The sequence below is a fragment of the Perna viridis genome, chromosome 5 (assembly GCF_037379345.1).
Source record: "Perna viridis isolate PV_CMFRI_1.1 ecotype Kerala chromosome 5, ASM3737934v1, whole genome shotgun sequence".
In the NCBI taxonomy this organism is placed as follows: Eukaryota; Metazoa; Mollusca; class Bivalvia; order Mytilida; family Mytilidae; genus Perna; species Perna viridis.
In genome coordinates, this window is record NC_142449.1 from 50,675,276 (window position 1) to 50,700,483 (window position 25,208).

At 31.7% G+C, this 25,208-nt stretch overlaps 1 protein-coding gene across 1 annotated transcript; it reads left to right on the top strand.

The window, feature by feature from the left end:
* The first annotated feature begins 200 nt into the window (after positions 1 to 200).
* Positions 201 to 25,157, top strand: LOC148618128 (transcription factor E2F5-like). The gene is made up of 10 exons (XM_088586019.1): positions 201 to 361; positions 1,122 to 1,231; positions 3,405 to 3,452; positions 4,264 to 4,413; positions 7,030 to 7,138; positions 7,483 to 7,668; positions 13,075 to 13,204; positions 13,808 to 13,867; positions 15,508 to 15,552; positions 23,733 to 25,157. Exons 1-10 carry the CDS (start codon positions 239 to 241, stop codon positions 23,846 to 23,848), a joined length of 1,077 nt encoding a protein of 358 aa, XP_088442145.1. The 5' UTR covers positions 201 to 238; the 3' UTR covers positions 23,849 to 25,157.
* The last annotated feature ends 51 nt before the right edge of the window (positions 25,158 to 25,208 follow it).

Sequence of the window (25,208 nt, forward strand, 5' to 3'; positions counted from 1 at the left end):
GACATTACTATTGCCACCAATAATTTCCCTTGAATTTTAAATTCATGAACTATAATCTATCTTTGTTGATTCATTCTATTTTCAATTTAAAAACGAAATTTCTCATTATCCATGAAATGAATTTTTAACCAATATTTCAGTTGAGACCAACTCGGAGTTGCTGATCCGTGTTCGATTTTTTATTTTACACTCCATTGACCCAATTTTTCTTTCACGCGTTGTTACACACGAAAGAACCATGGAGTTGGGCCTGATGGCTGATAACACTCCAAGTCGACACGAAAAAAGTCTTGGGTTGCTGACTACAAAATTTGTTTCTTTGCTTCAAGAAGCCAAAGATGGAGTGCTTGATCTTAAAGTTGTAAGTGCTTTGTGCGCCGGGTTCACATGGCTTATTTTTTTCGATTTTCTTACTCACTTGACAGTTGTCATTCAAAAAGTATTCAAATATTTCAATTGAACAAAGACATAATTTGAACTTACTTTCCATGTTGTTATTTTCATTCTTGATTTCAAAGCAACCCTGAAACTGGCACAATGCTGTTATGACTGTGAAATTCTGTTTGGTACTTGATCTTAAAGTTGTAACTGATTTATGGAATGGCCACATGACTTTCTTTTCAATTTTCTTACTGGCTTGATTATTATTATGAAGAGAATTCAAAAAAGTAACTGCTCGAAGACCTTTTTTTCTCATATTTTGGAGGCTACAGAAATCATGATACAAACAACTACACAATGTACAAAAACAAAACAGTATGATTGTGGAGGGATTTCAGTTAGTTGACTACCTTGTGGTCCTAAAGTAAATTTATTTTTAATGCAAAAAAATGCAACTTACAATAACTAGAAAAAAATGTTAAGGAAGAATACACTCATGAAATAAATATATTCTAACAAAATCCAGAGACAATAAAATGGAAAATTATTATATTCAGAATGTGTCCCCATCAGCATAATTTGTGCCTTGAAAATTTTCTCCATAGAGAACATTGTATATATTTCATATGACTCATTATTTGCAATATACATTATAAGACACTGCCAATTGATACATGTATATGGGTTTTCATTTATTATCACTCTAATACACATGATACATATATATATATTTTGAATAGGCTGCAGACCAATTGGCAGTTAGACAGAAAAGACGTATTTATGACATCACAAATGTTTTGGAAGGAATTGGTTTGATAGAAAAAAAATCAAAGAACAGTATTCAGTGGAAGTAAGCAATGATTACATAGTTTTTTTCTACAACTACATTATTATTAGGCACGTGTAACCTATGAGAAGGTGAAGTTGAATGTATTTATATTTTTTTTCAATAAAAATGTTTTTTACAGCTTTACAACAAGGATTTATTTTCTTCATAATTTGACAAAACTTTAAGGCACAAGCTGTTAACATTTAATGTTGTTAAAAATAAGATACTAAATAAGTTATTGCTTTGTATTACCCTTGGAAATACAGGTTAACTTCCTATCAGGTTCTTTGTGCTTCTACGGATAAAGGTTAAATTTGCATTTTACCATTATGAGGACTTTGTCCTCTATAAAAAAAATCTAATCTTTCACATTGTAAAAGTTATAAACTACAAGCTTAAAACAAACATGTTAATTGAGTAAGTATCAAGCCAGTTGCAAATTTTACATGCTCACATTATCAGGTACAGGACTTGTGTCAATGTGAAAAATGTCATGTCAACTGAATGTACATGTACATCTTTTGTTTGATTAAATTCCCTTTTTTTGAGTGATATTAAATATCATACCATGTACAAAATTATGGGATGCTGCTGTCCATTTCTCAGTCCATCTGCCAACATCTGGAACAATAGTTAATAAACAATTTAATGGATTTATATAATCTCTTAATACCATGTAATCATCCATGGAAGCTCCCTTTGTTTTGTTTTGTTTTTTTTTTTCAAAACCTGCCACACGAGTGGTGAGGTATTAGGTGATACCCCCCGAAAAGTTACTTGCCCATCCCTCTGTCCAACCCGGATGGTTTCCAGATGATAACTTTAGAAAATATTGAAGAATCTTTTTCTAAATTTTGAATTTTGATTTGATTGGATTACTTACACAAAATACACTGCCATTTTAAGTTGTTTCAACCCATCCACATTTTTTTTTTTATGAATAGGAGTTATCTTTCTTCGAAAAGTAAAAAAATTATGGTAGTTTTGATCTTAACATAAAACTAATTGAAGTTCGAGAATGTTCTGAAGTCGTTATCATGAAACCATGAAAAAAAATCGGATGAAAACAAATTATTGACCAATGAACCCGCACTTGGACATTTTTAAAAGAAAACACAGCATTTTTAATGTCCACAAATCGACATAATCTTCCGAAAGCGAATGAAAAATACCCACGAACTAACACAACTTCGAAGGAAGTAAGCATTTTCTAACGATGAAGTCGAACTCGGACCGGCAACGAAAGAAATCCAGAAATATACGAACTTCAATTTCTCGAACTCCTGTTAACTTGAACACATTTCAATGGTCCTTTGGAGTTCGAGCTACCGAGGTTTGACTGTATAGTGATAGGGATGTCCATCTGTCATTCTGTCCATAACAGATATTTCTGTCAAGGATTTCTTGGCTTCTACTGGAGGGGATGATTAGATATTTGGTATATGGTTTGTAATTTGTCTCCCCTGTCCAGCTATTTAGGTCATCTACTTACTATTTTCTGAGGAACTTAGAATTTTTATTGGAAAATTTTCTGTCACTGATTTCTCAGCACCCATAAGAAGGAATGATTAAATGTTTTTTGTATATGATGACTTGTACCTTGTATCCCCTTTCCAGCTGTCATGTATTTCCTGTTTTCTGAATGACTTAGATTTTTTACATATGTGCCCATTGAAAAATTTTCCATCACAGATGTAAGCACCTATTAGAAGGAATGATTAGATGTTTGGTGTTATAGTGATGAGTTTTTATGATATTTCTACAGCTTTATATAACATATTATTAGATTTATTCAAAATTTCTGTTATTAGCAAAAAAAACCATGAAGTCACTGAGGACAATCGATCAACCTGAAACACTTCAAAGATTACATGTACATTATTATACTCTTGAATATAACAAGAATGGATTTTGATATTATGTCAAGGAGACCATGACCCAATTAGGGTAAAAACATTTATTGACACTTTTAACCCAAATAACTAAATTACAGTAAAGATTTCTGTGTATATGGTCATTTTTTTGGGGAGTTGGGGATAAAGATTAAGTAAGCAATGCTTTCAGTTTTTCTATTATTTTTTTTATTGTTTATTGATCTTTCATTACCACCCAATAATGGGACTTTATAAATATTGAAAAAGGGGGATAGGTGTATCATGTGCTTTAGTTCAGCTGTTAATTGACTTTGTTACAGGGGAGCATGTCCAGGATATACAGATCCTTCAGCAATCAGTTGTGAAAAGTAGGTATACTTAACATGTTTGTTACACAGATATAATTTTCACAGTTTCCTGAGTTTTGAAATTCATTGAACTGAAGTGAGTTCACAAATTATATAATATGTATATGAACAGTATGCATGTATTTTCATTTTGTATTAATACACAGTGAAACTGACCTGAACTAAATATTACAGATGTGATTTTCTTCTGCTATGAAATGGAATTCTGCTTTTTGAAATCTGGAATTGACTGTTCCCTTTCATATGTTTACTTCCGATTTCGTCTATTTCTGTTACATTTGTATTTTGTTAGCTTTACGAAGTCATGTTTGATATTGCGTAAATCATGTTTGATATTGTGTAAATCAAACATTTACCAGAGTTTGAAATTTAACAAACTATTTAAAATAAGACATATCGATTATTTCATTCAGTCACTGCATGTAGGATCTAACAACACTCCATTCTACTTTTTGTTCAGATGACCTTTTCAGAATCCTCATGTTTTTCCCTTTGAATAATACTTTCAAAATCATTGAAAGATCATCAGGACAGAATGTAGATGGAGTGTTGTCACATGTAGATCCTGCATGAAGTGGCAGAATGGAACAGTTGATAGGTCTATTTTTTAATCAGATTGGAAATTCACTGAACATTGTATCATGAGCATTCTAGTTATCAAATGATATTTTCAAAGCATAGGAAATTCTTAATTTGATGTTTGACTGAACAATGAAAATTGTGAAAATTGGTACCCCTCCAAATCTGAAACTAACCAAATTCTTACCTACAATGTACTTTTAATTAATTAAGTTTCTTATTTACAATCTAGTCAACCGAGTGGATCAGAGGTCTCAGACAGGTTAATGACATTAAAAAATGAAATCAGTGATTTGGACCGAAAAGAGCGAGAGTTGGATCAACACAAATTATGGGTACAACAGAGTATAAAAAATGTCACAGATGAAGTCACTAATACACGGTATCCTTTCTCAGTTAAATTAGAAATGAGTTTGTTTTGCGGTTTCATGGACTTGCTTATTCCATTTGTCTCCTTAAAAAGCAAATCACATCCACCACATTATTTCTCTTAATTTGTGTTGTTCTTTAAGCTTAACCCCATTCCATGTCCTCAACACAGTTGTTCCATTTCCTTTTGTCTTTTGGATAGTAGCCTATTGCTTGTTTCCCTTATCTTCAGTTTTTATGAGTAATCTTTTTTTATTTGGTTCCCTAAATTGTGTATGGTGATTGTCTCTGTTTCATGTGTTCAGGATTAGGCCATGTTTTTGGATTTGAGTCATCCCATTGCTGACGTTTCAGTATTTTTTTGGCTAATATTTGGTGCACAACAAACTAGGTATTAAATTCATATTAAAAATAAAATTTTATGTGCTCAATGTCAGTGACTGAGATTACAATTTTGAGAATGGGGCACTTTAAATAATAGTCAGAATCCAGTTGGGCCATTCTTTATCATTTTTAAATTGCCATCACTTGGCGTCCGTCGTCGTTAACAATTTACAAAACTCTTCTCCTCTGAAACTACTTGACTGATTAGAACCAAACTTGGTATAAATGTTCTTTGGGGTATCTTGCATAGAACTGGTGTGGGGATTTTTGATTCATTGAAAAACATGGCAGCAGTTACTAGAAATTGAACATAGCGGTCAGACAGTAGTTTTTCACATATATCTCCAAAACTGTTAGGTTTAGCTAAATTCTGATTTGGATAAAAGAGTTCAGCATGATGAGATCTATCTCTGGTCTCACTAACCACTTCTGGGTCAAATGGCCACCCCCCTATGTAGTACCAAAAACACACTGAACCTAGACATATGCATTGTAAGTGCATTATTTGTGTGTATTATAATTAAAAGTAGTCAAAATAAAGCTGAGAATGTGTACTTTAAAATCATATATGTAATTAACTACAAAAGTGTATGAATATTGTTTACATGTGTGAGTAATTTGCCTCCATGCTGTCAGTTAGCAGAACAGGTAAAAATGTGGATTTTCAGTATTATTTATTCAAGTAAATTTTGTGAAGAATTTCTACAATCATCGTACCATTAGCATAATGATTTTGGAAGCCTTATTTTCCAAGCTTTGCAACGGTATGCAACTTTAAGATGTCATTTGTACTGGGAATTCACAGTGAAACTTTGAAAATTACTTTTTTAACATGTAAAGTAATGGAAACATTAAAAGTGGTTAGTGAGACCTCTGGTCAAATTTTGGTTTTAATCTGTTAAGCCATGTTGGAGTTATTGCCCTTTCTCAACGATGTTTGCTATTTTTAATGTTATTTCTTTCAAAAATCTTCTCCTCTGACACTACTTGACCAATTGGAACCAAACTTGGTATGAATTGTCCTTGGGGTATTTTGCATAAAACTGACTTGATGATTTTTGATTCGTCAAAAAACATGGCCGCTGTTACTAAAAATAGAACATAGGGGTCAGCTGTTTTTTGCATACATGTATATTTCCAAAACTGTTAGGTTTAGCTAAATTCTCATTTGGTAAAAGTGTCAACATGATGAGATCTATCTCTGGTCAAATTTTGGTTTTAAAATGTTGAGTCATGTTGGAGATATTGCCCTTTTTCATTGATTTTTCCTATTTTTAAGGTTATTTCTTTCAAAAATCTTCTCCTCTGACACTACTTGACCAATTGGAACCAAACTTGGTATGAATTGTCCTTGGGGTATCCTGCATAAAACTGATTTGGTGATTTTTGATTCGTCAAAAAACATGGCCGCTGTTACTAAAAATAGAACATAGGGGTCAGCTGTTTTTTGCATACATGTATATTTCCAAAACTGTTAGGTTTAGCTAAATTCTCATTTGGTAAAAGTGTCAACATGATAAGATCTATCTCTGGTCAAATTTTGGTTTTAAAATGTTGAGTCATGTTGGAGATATTGCCCTTTTTCATGGATTTTTCCTATTTTTAAAGTTATTTCTTTCAAAAATCTCCTCTGACATTATTTGATAAATTGGAACCAAACTTGGTGCGAATGTTCCTTGGTGTATTCTGCATGTAACTTATGTGGGGATTTTTGATCCGTCAAAAATCATGGCAGCTGTTACTAAAAATAGAACATAGGGGTTAGACAGTAGTTTTTCGCATATATCTCCAAAACTGTTAGGTTTAGCCAAATTCTTTCAATAGCTGAAATAATCCTTTTTATTAGGACTACAAAAGTCATCAGGGTTAAAAGTTGTCAGATGACTCCTTGTAAGAGTTATTGCTTAATAAATAACTTTTTTTTAAAAAGTTTTCAGTCAATATCTTGAAAACTACGATAGATTAAAAGAAACTTTCAATTGTTGAAATGATCCTCATGATAAGCCCTACCAAAGACTTTTTGAATCAAAATTGTTGGACAACTTCTTGTTAAATTTATTGCCTTTGAAAGGCAAAATTAATCCAGGTGGGCGATTCAGGCTCCTGGGAGCCTCCTTTTTGTAAAAAGAATTCTTATTTCAATGGGACCTTTTCAGAAGGAATATGATAAAAAACACATTGCCTCTTTAATTCCAATCACTGTGTTATTTGTGAAACAATATGTAATAGCCTTAACATGCTTCAGATTAGCATATGTAACACATGAAGATATCTGTAGATGTTTTAAGGGTGATACATTATTAGCCATTCAGGCCCCATCAGGGACACAGTTAGAGGTCCCTATTCCAGAAGTGGTAAGTACTTTACTAGTCATACAGGCCCCTTCTGGGACACAACTAGAGGTCCCTTTAATAGAACAAACTTTGTCATCAATGTCTAGATTAGGCCCTGAATAAAACTCACTTTGTGGAATTTTTAACATTATTGATCCAGAATATTTGTTGAAACAGAAAACATTAAAACACATTATTATCAGCTAATATTTCAAAATTTCAATTATTATTGCATGCAATAAATTCTTAATATCTTATGTCCCATGTATTAAAACAGTTCTGCTATCAAAATTCTTCAGATATTTTAGAATTTTAGTATTAGTTTAAGTGCATGTATGTTCATTTTAGTTCTCTAACCTTTTTAGGGCTTAAATTTAAAAAAGAACTACCAGATTCAGTTAAAGAGTACATCAGGAGCAATCAATGTGTTGCTTGTCAATAAAGATACAGAAGAAACCAGTCCAGTAGTAGTACAGGTTCCCCCTCCTCAGGATGACCCACAGAGTCAAAATGTTGACCCAGATCCTAGAAACACAGGCAAACAGGGCAAGGTAGGTCATGTAGGTATACATACTGGTGTCAGTAGCAATAGATACTGGTCAATGGTTATTCTCTGCCTCTTGATGTTCAAACTTAAAAAGTGAACAGATATAATCCAACACATGGTTAGATTCAATTTCTTCTTTTTGTTGTGGCAAAATTTTCGGTAAAGATTTTTCTCAAATCCTTCCATGACTTAACTTTTGATCAGTCAGTAGCTGCAAAATCGTAGCTCTTGATCTTTTTTTTTTTGATTTTGCAATCTAACGTTAAGAAAATACAAAAAAAATAGTTAGAGCTACGTTTCGCAGCTAGATCAGTCAGATAATTCAAAATTGAAGACTTGAGGAAAAACTCAGGATTTGATGAATTTCTCGACTTGAGATATTTTTTGCATGAAACCTGTGCCAGAGTGTAACATTCTCTGAGAAGTTTCTACAAGTTTTGACTGTGAAATTATGCTCTATGGATTGAGAATCTCCATAGTACCTTTGTCATGGCAGATTATCATGCTCATTCACCACCAAATGTGATGCAAATAAAATTATGAGGACGACTTTTGGTGGTGAAGAAGAGCAAGAAAAGTTATAGGGTGTGAATGATCAATGGTGAGCATTTTTATAACATATTTCTGTATAATGCAAATCAAGGGATGTGATTCTGTGGACAAGGTATTATTCTTTGTGTCTTAGAACTTTTGTATTGAAATCTGATTTGTAAATTCCCCAGAGTTCATCTGTCCCAGTCACTTCCAAAGGTAACTGACAAAAAATGTACCATTGACCATTTTTTTCTCACTGCAAAACCATAACTACAGTTTGACATTGTTGGATATTCCCACTTGCATTAGTCTGATGTAAATTAAACCGTTGAAATGCATTTATTTTCAAATTTCCCATGCACCACCAGGTTTCTCATGCATCTCATATCAATCTAATGCAACCCATATTTTACTTGTCTTATACATGAAAATAAGAGCATTTCAACAGTTTATTTTCATGTATGGTACAAGTAAATAAATATGGTGCATTAGGTCCATATGTGATGCGTGAGAAATATGAGATTATACAAAAGCTTGTAAAACTGATATATATATGTACTTAGCTACAACTAATACTTTTACTAATGATACTAAAAAAATGTAACCCCATAAAAGAAAATTTTGGTATAAAGGTCTGGTCAGCATTACATTTCCATAGTACAGTTCTCTTGTTAGTATTGAGAAACTTACATTGTATCAATAAATATGTACATACTATTAGGAGTCATGGTTTTAGCAACTTTTGTTAAAAATAAGATTATTATATGTACATAGTAACAATTAGTAACACATACGACAGTAGATTTTTTTATCAATCTATCCATAGGCACTTGGGGCAGGGATGGTTTTGACCACCCCCCTTTTTTCTCTAGAACCAATATTTCCATCCCATTCAATTTGATTAATATCAAGGAATGAAAGCAAGTTGACCTTGTTGACGGAAACAGAAAAAAAATGTAAAATACATACCTAGTAAGTAACACAAAACTAATTGAAATAGAAACCATAAATAATCTTTTCATTTTCAACTCTACAGATCTTTACACAGACACAATTATAGAATGTAAATGTCCAGAATTGAAGGTCATTATATAGGACTTTAGCTACTGATAAAATAGGTCATCTCATTAGCCATGATTGCTCTTCTTTACAGATTGAAACTGTCGTAACTCATAAGAAGTATCTCTGTAACATGTGTGATAGGAGTTACACGCAAAAAAGCAGACTTACAGCACATATAAAATATTTCATGAAAATCTTGGACCTCATAAAAACTATACATGTCAACACTGTCAAGTTCAATTCTGTTCAGCCTCTAGTATGCGCAGGCATGTAAACAATGTTCATTTGAACATAAAAAAACTATCAGTGTCATGTTCGTGACAAGACATTTTCTACCAAAGTATCTCTTGATGGACATAAAGTTACTATGCATAGGGGTAGAAAGCAAGTGTGTGCCGTCTGTTCTGCTGAATTTGTCATTAAACACAGCTTGAAAGATCATCAGAAGTGGCGTCACGAGAAAAGTAGAGAATACAGCGATTTTATTTGCGATACCTGCACTAAAGTTTTTTCATCTATAAGGGCTTTGAATCATCACAAAATATAATCACACTGATGCTACCCTCATATGTGTGGAGTGTGGGGAAAGTTATAAGTACCCATTTACCCTACAGAGACACAGATTACAACAACACAATAGGAAATAACATTAAAAATGCTTTTTTATGTGTCACTAACTTTTTGTTTAATAAAACTCTAGCTAAGAATCATGCAAAGTATGATTGACGGTTGGAAAGCCTACATACTTTATTTTTGATACATTGTTCAGAATTTTAAAGCAAAATTAACATATAGCTTTTTATATAACCCGTGATCATAGGAGATATAAATTATAAGGAATTTGTTGTAGAATTCAAAATTAAGGGTGATTAATCTGCCAATGACACTTGAATACAATAGAAACTATTGAATTTTCAATGTAAATTATCTCTTAAGAACAAACAAATTGGAATGAATGATTATACATGTCTTCATATAGACCCATAAAACAGCTTAATTACAAAAATAAAAATACGTAGCTGTTTTTAACTCACCTTGCCGAAGGTCATGTGAGCTATTGCAATTACTTAGCGCCTGCCATCGTCGTCATGGTTAGCAAATTTTCAAAATTCTTCTCTTCTGATAGTACTTGACCAATTGGTTTTTTTCTTGGATATCCTGCATAGAACTGATGTAGGGATTTTTGATTCGTCAAAAAACATTGCAGCCATTACTAAAAATAGAACATAGGGGTCAGACAGTACTTTTTCACATATATCTCCAAAACCGTTATCTTTAGTCAAGTTCTGATTTGGATAAAAGTGTTCTGCATGATAAGATCTTTCTGTGGTCAAATATTCAATTTTATTTGTGAAGCCATGTTGGAGTAATTGCCCTTTTCCAACGTTTTTTTGCTATTTTTAATATTATTTCTTTAAAAAAATCTTCTCCTCTGACAATACTTGACCAGTTAGAACCCAAATTTGGTATGAATGTTCTTTGGGGTATCCTGCATAGAACTGTGTTGTACATTTAAAAATAGAACAGGGGTAGGACTAGTTTTTGGCATATACACTTGTATCTCCCAAACAATAGGTTTAGCTAAATTCTACAGACAGTAGTTTTTCGCATGTATATCAAAAATCGTTAGGATTAGCCAAATTCTGACTTAGATTAAAGTGATCAGCTTGATGAGAAATGTCTGGTCAAACTTTCATTTTAATCTATTTAGCTATGTTGGAGTTCTTGCCCTTTTTGCAACATTATTTCGCTACTTATAATGTTATTTCTTTCAAAAATCTTCATAGAACTGATGTGGGAATTTTTGATCTGTTACAAAACATGGCTGCCAATACTAAAAATAGAACATAGGGGTCAGACAGTAGTTTTTCGCATATACCAGGTACAATGTATCTACGAAACCATTAGGATAAGCCAAATTCTTTTATTTGCTGATATGATCCTTGATCCTTATTATAAGGTCTATGAAAGTCTTGATGGGATAAAAGTTGTCAGACAACTCCTTGTAAGAGTTATTGCCCTTGAAAGATGATTTTTTTTTTTACAGTTTTCAACCAATATCTTGAAAACTATAATAGATAGAAAAAAACTTTCAATTGCTGAAATGATCCTTATGATAAATCTTACCAAAGTCTTCTTGAGTCATAATTTTTGGAAAACTTCTTGTTAAATTTACTGCCCTTGAAAGACAAAATTTAACAAGGTGAGCGATTCAGCCACATGGGAGCCTCTTGTTTTGGTGTCTCACATATTACAGATTCTTACTGAGACTGCTGCATAAGTTGTTATTTCTGTTTTTAAGGAAAACAAAATTAAAATCGAAAAGAAAATCTAGACACATACATGTAAATATGAAAAAGATACTTCAAAATTTTAATGTTTATGTTTAACCTAAACATGTACATGCATTAATTCATTTTTGTTTAGAAAATTGTATACAAGTGTTTGTGATAGACAATATATCAATAGTAACTAGAAAACTACTAACAATGTATAAAATGATGATGTTCACAATGTTTTTATTTACATTATTACTTTGTTATTGTTGTTGTTGATCTCAGGGAGAGATTCTGTATTTACAGTATTATTTTGATTTTTGTTTTTACTCAAGTATGGCTTAATAAAAGTAAATATTTTTTTACGAAATATTTGGTCTCTCATTTATTGAATCTCTATTGAACTAATCAAAACATGAAGTGGTTAATTTTATAAAAAATGAAAAGGGAGCTTTTGACAGTGGATACAAAGAATATCTCAAGGCAAAGTTTCTTGGCATTTGCTGAAAGTGTTTATCAGTTAGAGTGCTAAAACAGGAAAAAAATAACCCCTTATTTTAAATGCAAAAAGTCCTGTAACTCAAAAACTAATTTTTTAAAATTAATGTAAAATTAGAGCTTTTTTTGTCAGTATAACAGCTGAGCAAAGTTTTATTTAAATGGCATAAAGTGTTAATGTTAATTGTACAATGTGTTGATGGGTGGAGGGACAGCAGCATACAGTAATAAGTCTTGACAAAGTTGACGTGCATATGAAAAAAGACAGGCAATACAAAGTGTTTTTTAGCTTCTTTTTAACTGTAATAAAAGACTAGTGACAAAATTAGGTTATGAATATTTACATGATGCATTTGAATAGCTTTTATTATATGTTGGGTGAATTTAAAATGATGTATACATGAAATAAGTTTGATTCAGTGCATTTTTCTCATACACCATAAATTTTCTCATGCATTACATATGGATTTAATGCACACAAAAATAAACCTATTTCAACAGATTATTTTATATCAGACTAATGCAATTGGGAATATCCAACAATGTCAAACTGTAGTTATGGCTTTACAGTCAAAAGAAAACGATCAGTGGTACATTTTTTGTCCGTTATTGTTGGCAGTGACTCAGACAAATGATCTAATTAGATTTATAAGATTAGAACTTTTCTCCCTCTTCTTCACCACCAGCAGTCTATCTCATGATTTTTTTTTATCACAATTGGTGGTGAATTAGAATGACAAGCAGCATGTTTGTTATGATCACTACATTCAGGATTGAAGGGATCACTTTCATATTAATATAACCAAAAAAAACCAAACTTATTGTTATAAAGTAGCATAAACAGGTCTGAGGTATCTGGAAGTATACAGAAAAAAGTCTGTTGTATAACAGTGGTACATGTAATTGCAAACATTTCTAGAATTATTCAGTCCTTAGGATTTTACACATGCCTTGGTTTATACATGTATCAGTAATACTACTATTGTGAATACAATAAAGCAGTATGATGACACTTGTATATATGTATGTGACCTTTTCAGAATCCTCGTTCACCAATGAAATCTCCATTACGGCAGACACAGCCAGTTGTTGACACAGATACAGCTAGAATGGCTACAAGATCATCTCCACGTAAAACACAGCCACAGGCATCAACATCCGCAGCAGCTTGTAAGTATTTTAGAGGGGAAAGTTGAAAAAAGGGATTGCTGATTAGATTAGTAATCAGCTTAATTTCATAGCTGTGGAATTTATTGTGATAAATACTCATGAAAACTCATTATTATATAAACCCATTCCTTTTCATGTAAGTCTATTTATTTCAACTGTAAGACCAAGAATAATAAGAATTTCACAAAAACCAAAGTTTTTTGGGTAAAAGTAATAAAAAAACCCTTTGGATTGCAGTTTTAGAAGTCACCATCAATCCTGATATCTAGTCTATTAAAATCAGTAACAAATGAGATTAACGTAACAAGATAATAATTGTTAGACCTAAAAAAATCAAAATGGTGGCATAAGGTTTTTCAAAACAATATTTTGTCTTTACAATATTATGTAATGAAGTACAGTTAAACCTGTTTAAACAGAACCCCTTTTTGACTTTAAATGTTTGGTTTAGACAGATGTTTGGTTTGCCAAGGATATAAAAGGATCTTTAAAAAGTGGTCATACAAGTTCTTTTTTTTTCAGGGATAGGTTTAGACAGGTTTGACTTTGTTTCAAATTGTAAAATAGTTTTGATTGTCTGTCATTAATGTGTTAATGTTTCAGTCACGACCTCTAATCTCCTTGACCCCAGTGATCTTTTTGACCCATCAAGAACAGACTTAGGTAAGTAAATATTCAAACATAAATACTTGTGTGTGTTTCAGAACTTAAACATATTTATAAGTGGGGGCCTTATTGAAATCACCTTTCTGTCTAAAGGCTACTTTGAAAGTATTATTGTTCATGGGGTATAAATTTTTGTAGTTTTCGTGGGTTTGGTTAACAACGAAATTTTATTGCCATTGAAATGGAAATTTCCCAATCTTTTGTTGATAGAGTTTCAAATCCACAAATTCAAGAATCCATGAACTGATGTTTTCTACCTAAACCACGAAAGTTGGTATCCACAAATAAAAGTACCTTCACATAGTTATAGATAAGGAAACTTTGAATTGAAGTCATTGGTGTGTTATAATCCATCCATATTTGAAAATTGCTTGTTTAGAATTGATGAACACAAGTATTAAAACAGCTATTATCAGAATACATGTAGTGTAGTTGATATATATATTAAGTATTTTATTTTTGTAAAAATCGACAATTTTTGAAAATATTGATAAATTATTGTTATTGTTTTAATTACATGCACTGAACTCACTAGTATTTTCAGTGTAAGGTACACATATTAGGCTTGAGTTTCTTAGACAAGGTATATTCTGTTAAAAGCAACCATGACAATAAAAAGAAGCTCCATTCTTTAGCTATGGCTATGTGGTATCATTACAAGTAACTTAATATGTAACAAAATGAAAAAGTTTACCAATATATGTATTAGAATGGGATTTGTACATTTGTAAGTTTTGTTTTTAATTTCTTTATTATCTGGAATTTCTACTGTTAAAAGCATTTCTAAAAAGAAGACTTATTTAGTTTGCTTCTCAGGTTACATGTACATCAATTTTCAATTACATGTTATTATCAAACCTATTATAGTGTAGACATAATTAAGTATGCTACTTTTATTGTTGTAATTACGCCTAAGAGGTTTACACTGATAAGATTGTAGTCTATTCTATAAACAATTCCTACACATTCTTGTGAATAAACAAAGTCTAGTGATGAATGTTACAACCCCAGTATCTATGTGTTTATAATATTTCATTGGGGACTAAATATTGCACTGACTGATACAACATCAAAAAAGGTAATGAAATTAAAATTGTAAATTAAAAAAAAAGGATAACAAAAAAAAAAAAAAAACAAAAAAAAAACATCCAATTCTGTGCAGTAGAAATGCCTGAAAATAAAAGGTTAATGATTTATGCTTGAATTAAACTTGGAAAATGAGTTATCTTCCCTTAACATTAAAAAAAAAGGTGCACAAAATCGAATGCTGCAATAGTTTTGGATGAAATAAGGTAAAGTAAACTATATAGTGATTTACAAAGAAATCATAATACATGTATGTTGAAGAATATTTTTCAGTAAAATGTCCAATTTGTGAAAGGGTATCAGTCATTCTAAATGTCCATCAAATATTGGCATTAGATCCACTGAAATTTGGTTTGGTTCATTTAAAGATGTTGATTCGCTGGACCAAATATGAATCATTATGAAATTATTCCCTTGCCATGTGAAAATGGTCTTGGACTGGTGAAGTCCAGGCATAAACTAGACAGAATATCTGACAATGGGTAAAACATCCTCACTTGGGTATGTATTGTGCAGACAATGATTATGATTTTTTTCTGCTTTTATTTCAGAGGGAATGGAAGGTGACCTGATTGAAGAATTAATGACATCTGAAGGTAATTTTTTCCTTGTTAATATACATTCTTGTAAAACTTCAGTTCTGAATACTTGATTTGTGATCTGACTTTTGGTACATTATTTTTATCTTTTGTAATTTTCTGAATGAGTTTTTCTTTCTATATCTGTTATTATTTACTTTATACATCCCTCCTTTAATGTCTGTCTGCCTGTTTGTGGACGTGTCAATCCTTACTGAGTAAATCCTTGAGGGATTTTAATACTTATTTGAATCAAAGTTCGTCTTTAAGAGAGAAAGCCCCCTTTTGGTGTTTTTATTGTTTTAGATTTATTTATTGTTTCACACTTATAAATTGAAATGTTTTTATACACCAAAAAACGGGTGATAGGCATATCATTTGTGCATTAATATAAAGAAATATTAAGTGAATATCTGTTCAGTTCTGTTTACAAATAATTACAGGTTACAAATTGCTTTTGACTTGAGAATGCTTTATAATTCAGCTTTAATATCGGTTAATTGCGATTTGTCTCCATGTGATAATTACTTATAAGGAAAATTACTACATGTGTTTGTATAACTTAATGGCTTTCGAAAGAAGTAGGGATAAATGTTGAAAAAAGAGAAAGTATGCTGCAATAATTGGTATATTTTTCTACTAATTATCACATTAGCTTTCAAAAACGTGACGGATAAACATGATTTGCTTTTTTCTGTTGAGTAAATGTACTTATCTATCAGTCATGTAAGTATCATGTAGGCTCTATAGTAAAGATTATTCTTTGTCAGACTCTGCTTTTGAGTGCCTCTATTGAAGCATCATTTACATTTAGTATGTCCTGATTTTGAGCAATTCATGATTATTTACTGAATTTTCCAGAGAAACAAACTCCTGATAACTCCTGATATTGAATCTTTGCACCACAAAAAAAAACATGTTGAAATATTTATATATTTCATAGTGTTCTACAAGTAAAACTGAATGTATATTGTAAAGAATTGTGTATCCATTGGGCTGCTGTTTTACATTCAAATTGTGACTTTTTCTCAATAAATGGCATAAGTAAGACATAATAGACAAACTTTGGCATTATATGTTATATCCTTTACTGAGTATTTTAATCAAAGTGTTCTAACTTCTTTCAAAGTATTAGAAAGCTCTTACTTAGAGGGGTTGAAGGGGGCCATTTTCATGGAATTTTGTATTATTACATTTCTTTTTATGTTAAAAAAATCCTGATAACCTGATTTTTTAGAAAAATATTTCCTGATTTCCTAATTTTTGGATCAATTTTTAAGTCTTTGGTATGATTCAAGTGGAGAATTGAACCAATTCTGAAACTCTCAGACCACCAGGGCAGTCTTAGTTGTAAATGAGCAATGATAATTAATGCACCACACATGTTTACATTATTTAAGAAAGCATACCATATATTACCTGGCACAAGAGAGTTTTTTTCCAATCTACTTTCTGTTTTTATTTTGATTTTTTAGGGTTTTTCCCCCTTGTTTGAAAAATTCTGTACTTTTGATTATTTCCAGTCATGGGTTGGTCTTTTTAGCTCACCTGGCCTAAAGCCATGTGAGCTATTGCCATCACTTGGCGTCTGTCGTCGCCATTAACAATTATACAAAGCTCTTCTCCTCTGAAACTACTTGACTGATTAGAACCAAACTTGGTATAATTGTTCCTTGGGGTATCCTGCATAGAATCGAAAAACATGGCCGCCGTTACTAAAAATAGAACATAGGGATCAGACAGTAGTTTTTCACATATATCTCCAAAATCATTAGGTTTTGCATAATTCTGACAGAGTAAAAGTGTTCAGCTTGATGAGATCTATCTCTGGTCAAATTTTGGTTTTAATCCGTTAAGCCATGTTGGAGTAGTTGCCCTTTTTCAACGATTTTTGCTATTTCTAATGTTATTTCTTTCAAAAATCTTTTCCTCTGACACTACTTGACCAATTGAAATCAAATTTGTGATGAATGTTCCTTGGGGTATTCTGCATAGAAGCGATGTGGGAATTTTTGATTCGTCGAAAAACATGGCCATGTTACTTAAAATAGAACATAGCGCTCAGACGGCAGATTTTTGCATATATCTCCAAGATCATTAGGTTAGCTGAATTCTAATGGGGTAAAAGTGTTTAGCATGATGAGATCTATAACTGGTCAAATTTTGGTTTTAATCCGTTAAGCCAGGTTGGAGTTATTGCCCTTTTTCAATGATTTTTGCTATTCTTAATGTTATTTCTTTCAAAAATCTTCTCCTCTGACACTAATTGACCTATTGAAACTAAACTTGAAATGAATGATCCTTGGTGTATCCAACATAGAAATGTTGTGGAGATTTTTGATGTGTTGAAAAACATGACCGCTGTTACTAAAAATAGAACATAGGGGTCAGACAGCAGATTTTTGCATATATCTCCAAAACCTTTGGTTTAGCTAAATTCTGACACAAGTATAAATGTTCAGCATGATGAGATGTATTTCTTTTTTTTTTGTATTTCAAATTTTGGTTTTAATCTGGGTCTCACTAACCATTTCTAACGTTTCCATTACTTTACATGTTAAAAAAGTAATTTTTAAAGTCTCACTGTGAATTCCCAGGACAAATGACATCTTAAAGTTGCACACTGTTGCGAAGCTTGGAAAGTAAGGCTTCCAAAATCATTATGCTAATGGTACGATGATAGTAGAAATTCTTCACAAAATTTACTTGAATAAATAGTACTGAAAATCCACATTTTTACCTGTTCTGCTAACTGACAGCATGGAGGCAAATTACTCACACATGTAAACAATATTCATACACTTTTGTAGTTAATTACATATATGATTTTAAAGTACACATTCTTAGCTTTATTTTGACTACTTTTAATCTCATAATACACACAAATAATGCACTTACAATGCATATGTCTAGGTTCAGTGTGTTTTTGGTACTACATAGGGGGGGTGGCCATTTGACCCGGAAGTGGTTAGTGTTACCTTAAAAACATTTTATGAGTTTTTATGTTTTTCTTTTTTTACATTTTGTGAAAGCTTGTGGTATTGTGAGTCTAATAAGACCAAAACTATCAAAATCAGACATAGGACTACAAAGAAATGGTCATTTTTATATCATGCCCCTCAGTGATATTTCCCCTGAATTACTATAAAATTACAATTTTAACTAACTTGTCACACCAAATTGATACCTATGATAATTCAAGAAGTTGTAATAGTAAATATCATTTATCATTATGAAAAAAGAACAGATTTCTACAATTTATATCATACCTATTTCATTACTATGTGATTCTAAGTCTGTGCTGTGTGACTATTTGAGTACCTTGAATATCCCAAGCAGTGACGTTGTGTATTTCATGGATGACGTCAAGTTATGAGTCACTGTTACTGATAAAAATCTTGTTGCTATGTTGTTTTTTAAAATACCTTGCACAATGCACCTCTTAAAATATAGCCAGATTACCAATATCACTATACTGATTTTATGGGAAAATGGAAATAATGACCAGGAAAGGCAATTTTCATCAAATTATGCATTTCTCTGAAATATGCCATAATTTAATTTATGGTAACACTAACCACTTCTAACGTTTCCATTACTTTACATGTTAAAAAAGTAATTTTCAAAGTCTCACTGTGAATTCCCAGGACAAATGACATCTTAAAGTTGCATACCATTGCAAAGCTTGGAAAATAAGGCTTCCAAAATCATTATGCTAATGGTACGATGATAGTAGAAATTCTTCACAAAATTTACTTGAATAAATAATACTGAAAATCCACATTTTTACCTGTTCTGCTAACTGACAGCATGGAGGCAAATTACTCACACATGTAAACAATATTCATACACTTTTGTAGTTAATTACATATATGATTTTAAAGTACACATTCTCAGCTTTATTTTGACTACTTTTAATCATAATACACACAAATAATGCACTTACAATGCATATGTCTAGGTTCATTGTGTTTTTGGTACTACATAGGGGGGTGGCCATTTGACCCGGAAGTGGTTAATGAGATCCTGTTAAGCCATGTTGGAGTTACTGCCCTTTTTCAACGATTTTTGCTATTTTTAATGTTATTTCTTTTCAAAATCTTCTTCTCTGATACTACTTAACCAAATGAAACCAAACTTGGTATGAATATTCCTTTGGGTGTCCTGCATAGAACTGGTTTGGGGATTTTTGATTCATCAAAAAACATGACTGCGGTTACTAAAAATAGAACATAGCGGTCAGACAGTAGTTTTTCGCATATATCTCCAAAACCATTAGGTTGAGGCAAATTCTTTCATTTGCTGAAATGATCCTTATTATTAGGACTATAAAACTCTTGAGGGATAAAAGTAGTCAGATGACTCTGTGTAAGAGTTATTGCCTTTGAAAGGGGAAAAGGGACTTTTTTTTAACAGTTTTCAGTCAATATCTTGAAAACTATGATAGATTAAAAAAAACTTTCAGTTGTTGAAATGACCCTTATGATAAACTCTACCAAAGGCTTCTTGAGTCAAAATTGTTGGACAACTTCTTGCTAAATTTATTGCCTTCGGAAGGCAAAATTCAACCAGGTGGGTGATTCAGGCTCCTGGGAGCCTCTTGTTTAAAATTTTATTCACAAGCAAACCTTTTTTCTTGTATTTTCTATGATTCATCTCATGCATGATGTTTAGATGGATTAATACTTCATTGTTTGTCTGAAGAAAAAAAACCAAAATAATAAGGTGACCAAATGTATGAGTTGAACATGTGACATACTGGTACTTGATTTCTAAAACAGGCATGTATGTACACTTTATAACCAATGGAAATAATTATCACATAGTTAAGGCTTTATACATATAACTATCCTACACACATGTTTCACAACAGGTCATTACCTTTTGACTCAATATTGTTTTGTAGCATTGCGAGGTTGACTGAAAAAAAAAGATATTCAGTTGTCATTTAAATTCCATCCATCTGTGTAAAAAATGTTTGATTTCAGGTTTTGTTTATTTTGGTTGAGTTCCTTGTTTGAGATATTTTACTCCATTACTTAGATATAAAAGTTTTGCCTTCCTTGTTTGGGATATTTTCCTCCATTACTTAGATATAAAGGTTTTGCCTTGACCTTGTTTGGGATATTTTACTCCATTACTTAGATCTAAAGGTTTTACCTTCCTTGTTTGGGATATTTTACTCCATTACTTAGATATAAAGGTTTTGCATTGACCTTGTTTGGGATATTTTACTCCATTACTTAGATCTAAAGGTTTTACCTTCCTTGTTTGGGATATTTTACTCCATTACTTAGATATAAAGGTTTTGCCTTCCTTGTTTGGGATATTTTACTCCATTACTTAGATATAAAGGTTTTGCATTGACCTTGTTTGGGATATTTTACTCCATTACTTAGATCTAAAGGTTTTGCATTGACCTTGTTTGGTATATTTTACTCCATTACTTAGATCTAAAGGTTTTGCATTGACCTTGTTTGGGATATTTTACTCCATTACTTAGATCTAAAGGTTTTACCTTCCTTGTTTGGGATATTTTACTCCATTACTTAGATATAAAGGTTTTGCATTGACCTTGTTTGGGATATTTTACTCCATTACTTAGATATAAAGGTTTTGCATTGACCTTGTTTGGGATATTTTACTCCATTACTTAGATCTAAAGGTTTTGCATTGACCTTGTTTGGTATATTTTACTCCATTACTTAGATCTAAAGGTTTTGCCCTGACCTTGTTTGGTATATTTTACTCCATTACTTAGATCTAAAGGTTTTACCTTCCTTGTTTGGGATATTTTACTCCATTACTTAGATCTAAAGGTTTTGCATTGACCTTGTTTGGTATATTTTACTCCATTACTTAGATCTAAAGGTTTTGCATTGACCTTGTTTGGGATATTTTACTCCATTACTTAGATCTAAAGGTTTTACCTTCCTTGTTTGGGATATTTTACTCCATTACTTAGATATAAAGGTTTTGCATTGACCTTGTTTGGGATATTTTACTCCATTACTTAGATATAAAGGTTTTGCATTGACCTTGTTTGGGATATTTTACTCCATTACTTAGATCTAAAGGTTTTGCATTGACCTTGTTTGGTATATTTTACTCCATTACTTAGATCTAAAGGTTTTGCCCTGACCTTGTTTGGTATATTTTACTCCATTACTTAGATCTAAAGGTTTTACCTTCCTTGTTTGGGATATTTTACTCCATTACTTAGATCTAAAGGTTTTGCATTGACCTTGTTTGGTATATTTTACTCCATTACTTAGATCTAAAGGTTTTGCATTGACCTTGTTTGGGATATTTTCCTCCATTACTTAGATATAAAGGTTTTGCCCTGACCTTGTTTGGTATATTTTACTCCATTACTTAGATCTAAAGGTTTTGCATTGACCTTGTTTGGGATATTTTACTCCATTACTTAGATCTAAAGGTTTTACCTTCCTTGTTTGGTATATTTTACTCCATTACTTAGATCTAAAGGTTTTACCTTCCTTGTTTGGGATATTTTACTCCATTACTTAGATCTAAAGGTTTTGCATTGACCTTGTTTGGGATATTTTACTCCATTACTTAGATCTAAAGGTTTTACCTTCCTTGTTTGGGATATTTTTCTCCATTACTTAGATATAAAGGTTTTGCATTGACCTTGTTTGGTATATTTTACTCCATTACTTAGATCTAAAGGTTTTGCCCTGACCTTGTTTGGTATATTTTACTCCATTACTTAGATCTAAAGGTTTTGCCTTCCTTGTTTGGGATATTTTACTCCATTACTTAGATATAAAGGTTTTTGCCTTCCTTGTTTGGGATATTTTACTCCATTACTTAGATATAAAAGTTTTGCCTTCCTTGTTTGGGATATTTTACTCCATTACTTAGATATAAAGGTTTTTGCCTTCCTTGTTTGGGATATTTTACTCCATTACTTAGATATAAAGGTTTTGCCTTCCTTGTTTGGATATTTTCACACCCTGCTCTGTAACAATGCTTAGATGTTAGGTTTTGCTTTTCTGAAGTAAACTGATTTCCATTCGGTAATTTAAAAACGATTCATCATGGACGTTTCATGTTTTCTGACGATGTAGCTTATTATAAATGGAAGTCAAACTTGAGACTTAGAACTATTGAGGCATTTTGGTATCATTTCAAAGCCTTGGGTAAGACAGCTTGTTATCTAGTTACTATCATTCAATGGTCTTGTTATCAATGATATTGTATGGTATGCCACTGTCTACCTGTCTGTCCATCTGTACTCTGAAAAAAGGTTTGTTTCTTCTTGTAGAATGTTTTTTTTTTATAATTTAAACTTACAATAAAAATGACAGGTTTACTTTCTTTTTAGCACAGCTGTTGATCTTAGGTTGGGAATAGGTGAAAATGTTTTAATTTTTGTGAATTCTTTCTATATTTGACGTCACATACAGCACATTTTTGAATTGAAGCTGTACTTTTTAAACTGTCGGGACTTACCGCTAGAGTTGTCTTTCTTTTATTTATTCTGAAGATAGTTCCTATATATGTATGACGTATTAGTACCAACGAGTCGCTTATAGGCTTAAATCGTGCGTAACATATCCTTACGGGAAAATCCCATACTAATATCCGTCACATTGATTTCTACAGGGTGATTTGTTTACATACGAAGTTAATAAGTTCCCGTCGAACTCCAGTGACATTCGTCTGCTTGATAAACTTCTCAGTATTGTACTTTGTTCGCATACAATAAATCCGAAATATCTGAACTAACACCGAAATGCATTCTGGGTTCTTCGGTTTTTGGACAAACCATTTAAACGTAAACAACCTCTCCTAGCAACCCGATCACTGTAAACTTGGCCGACTTTTGACAATGTAATTATTGGGACTGAGAATTAAAATTTCACCTGAATTTAACTATTCAGTGTTAAGGGAGAAGCCGTTCAGCTAAACGAATGAGCAAATTTTAACAGTATCTTATTTATGTGATGCCGAGTATAGTGAATGTATTGACAGGTATTTTTGTGGTTGCAAAAAAAAATGTTTAACAGTATATAATGTTGAAAATTGATTTTGTGGGTACTACTATCAAGGTTTTCTGACCACTGCTAAAATAGCGAAAATTAGTATGTTAACAGTATTTGCTATCCTACATTACAAGTCCTGGTAAGTTTTAGGAAGTATTTACAGTCTCATTCTGCATTCTTTTTCAGCATTTGCACCATTATTGAGATTGAGCCCACCACCTAGTGATAAGGATTACTACTTTAATCTGGACGATTCCGAAGGAGCCTGTGATCTGTTTGATGTTCCTTTGTTAACCATGTGATAAACTACCTCTATATTTAGAAGCTAGATTTAGTGCTATTTTTGTACTTACACCATGGACACAGATTCAAGTCCTTACAATAATTGTTATTGTTACTGGTTAAAATCTGAAGGTTGTATGGTGTTTGTTTAAATACTCTTGCAGAAAATAATGAATGAACATTATAAATCATACAATTGGGTGCTATAACGGCCAGGTTTAGTGATTAAACAAATGTTAAGATTTTTATTTTTGCAGTTTTTTTTTCTGCAATTCACTTGGATACACAATTTCTAAGGTATAATTTCTTTTCTGGACAGATTTTCATATTGAGTTATATTTTCATGCTTTTTTTGGTTACATTTCATTAAAGAAAGTTCTTTTTTCTTTTCACAATATACATGTATTACAGATGCAGTGTTGTACTCTCTTTTAATCTAAAGAGGGAACTTTGACGTTTTTTGAAATATTATTTTTACTGTCAATACATGTATCAAAATAGAATATGAAAAAAACAATGAAGATGAGAACATTCCTATATATAAAATGTCTCAAGTTCTAAACTCATCAAAGTAAATAATTGATATAAATTTTAACCAGCTTGATGAAACATAAGCAAGAATATAATTATTATGTAAACCTGTAAATTTAAATTTATAAATTCTCCTTAGTAATGAGTGTTTTAAAAATGTCTCCACTCGAGATGACAAAATCAATACTTTCAGCGTGAGCTTCAGTGAGCATGTTAAAATACTTGTTTTACCACAGAGAGTGGAGAACTAGTTTAAGTCAAGAATAGGCTGAAAGAGAATAGGTTTCTCCCATGAAGTCTGTAAAAAACTTAGTGAATTTTGTTAAATGGCAGGAATCCCCTGGTTAAAGTTTGATCACCCTGTGATTGTATGCATTTTCAATCACTAGCTTAGAATAATTGAAATTTGTTTCCCTTTCTTGTACATAGAAATATCAAATTATTATGCTAATTATTCTGGCTATCTAACTTCATAAATTGGTGTAAATAACTAGGAATTAACACTTTTAACATGTTCAGAATAGACTATTTTTAAACATCCAAATTTGTATGAGTTGTTAATGGAGGTAGAGTAAATTGGAATTAGGTAACAACCAAAAGGCAATTTATGTTTGTAATTCATCATCTCAGAGATACTGTTAATTGAGAAATTTGTGTAAGCATTGTTTATTTTAATTTAGAAATAAAAAGATCTAACTTAATTTGCTAGAATTCTTCAAATCTACAATGTATAATGGGGGTCATCAGGTTTGATAAAAGTGTGTTGCTCTAAGTGAGAACCATTAAAAATAATTCTTCCTTTTTGTGTTGACTTTCTGTTTTTGTGTTTTTGTCCATTGATTTGTGTTT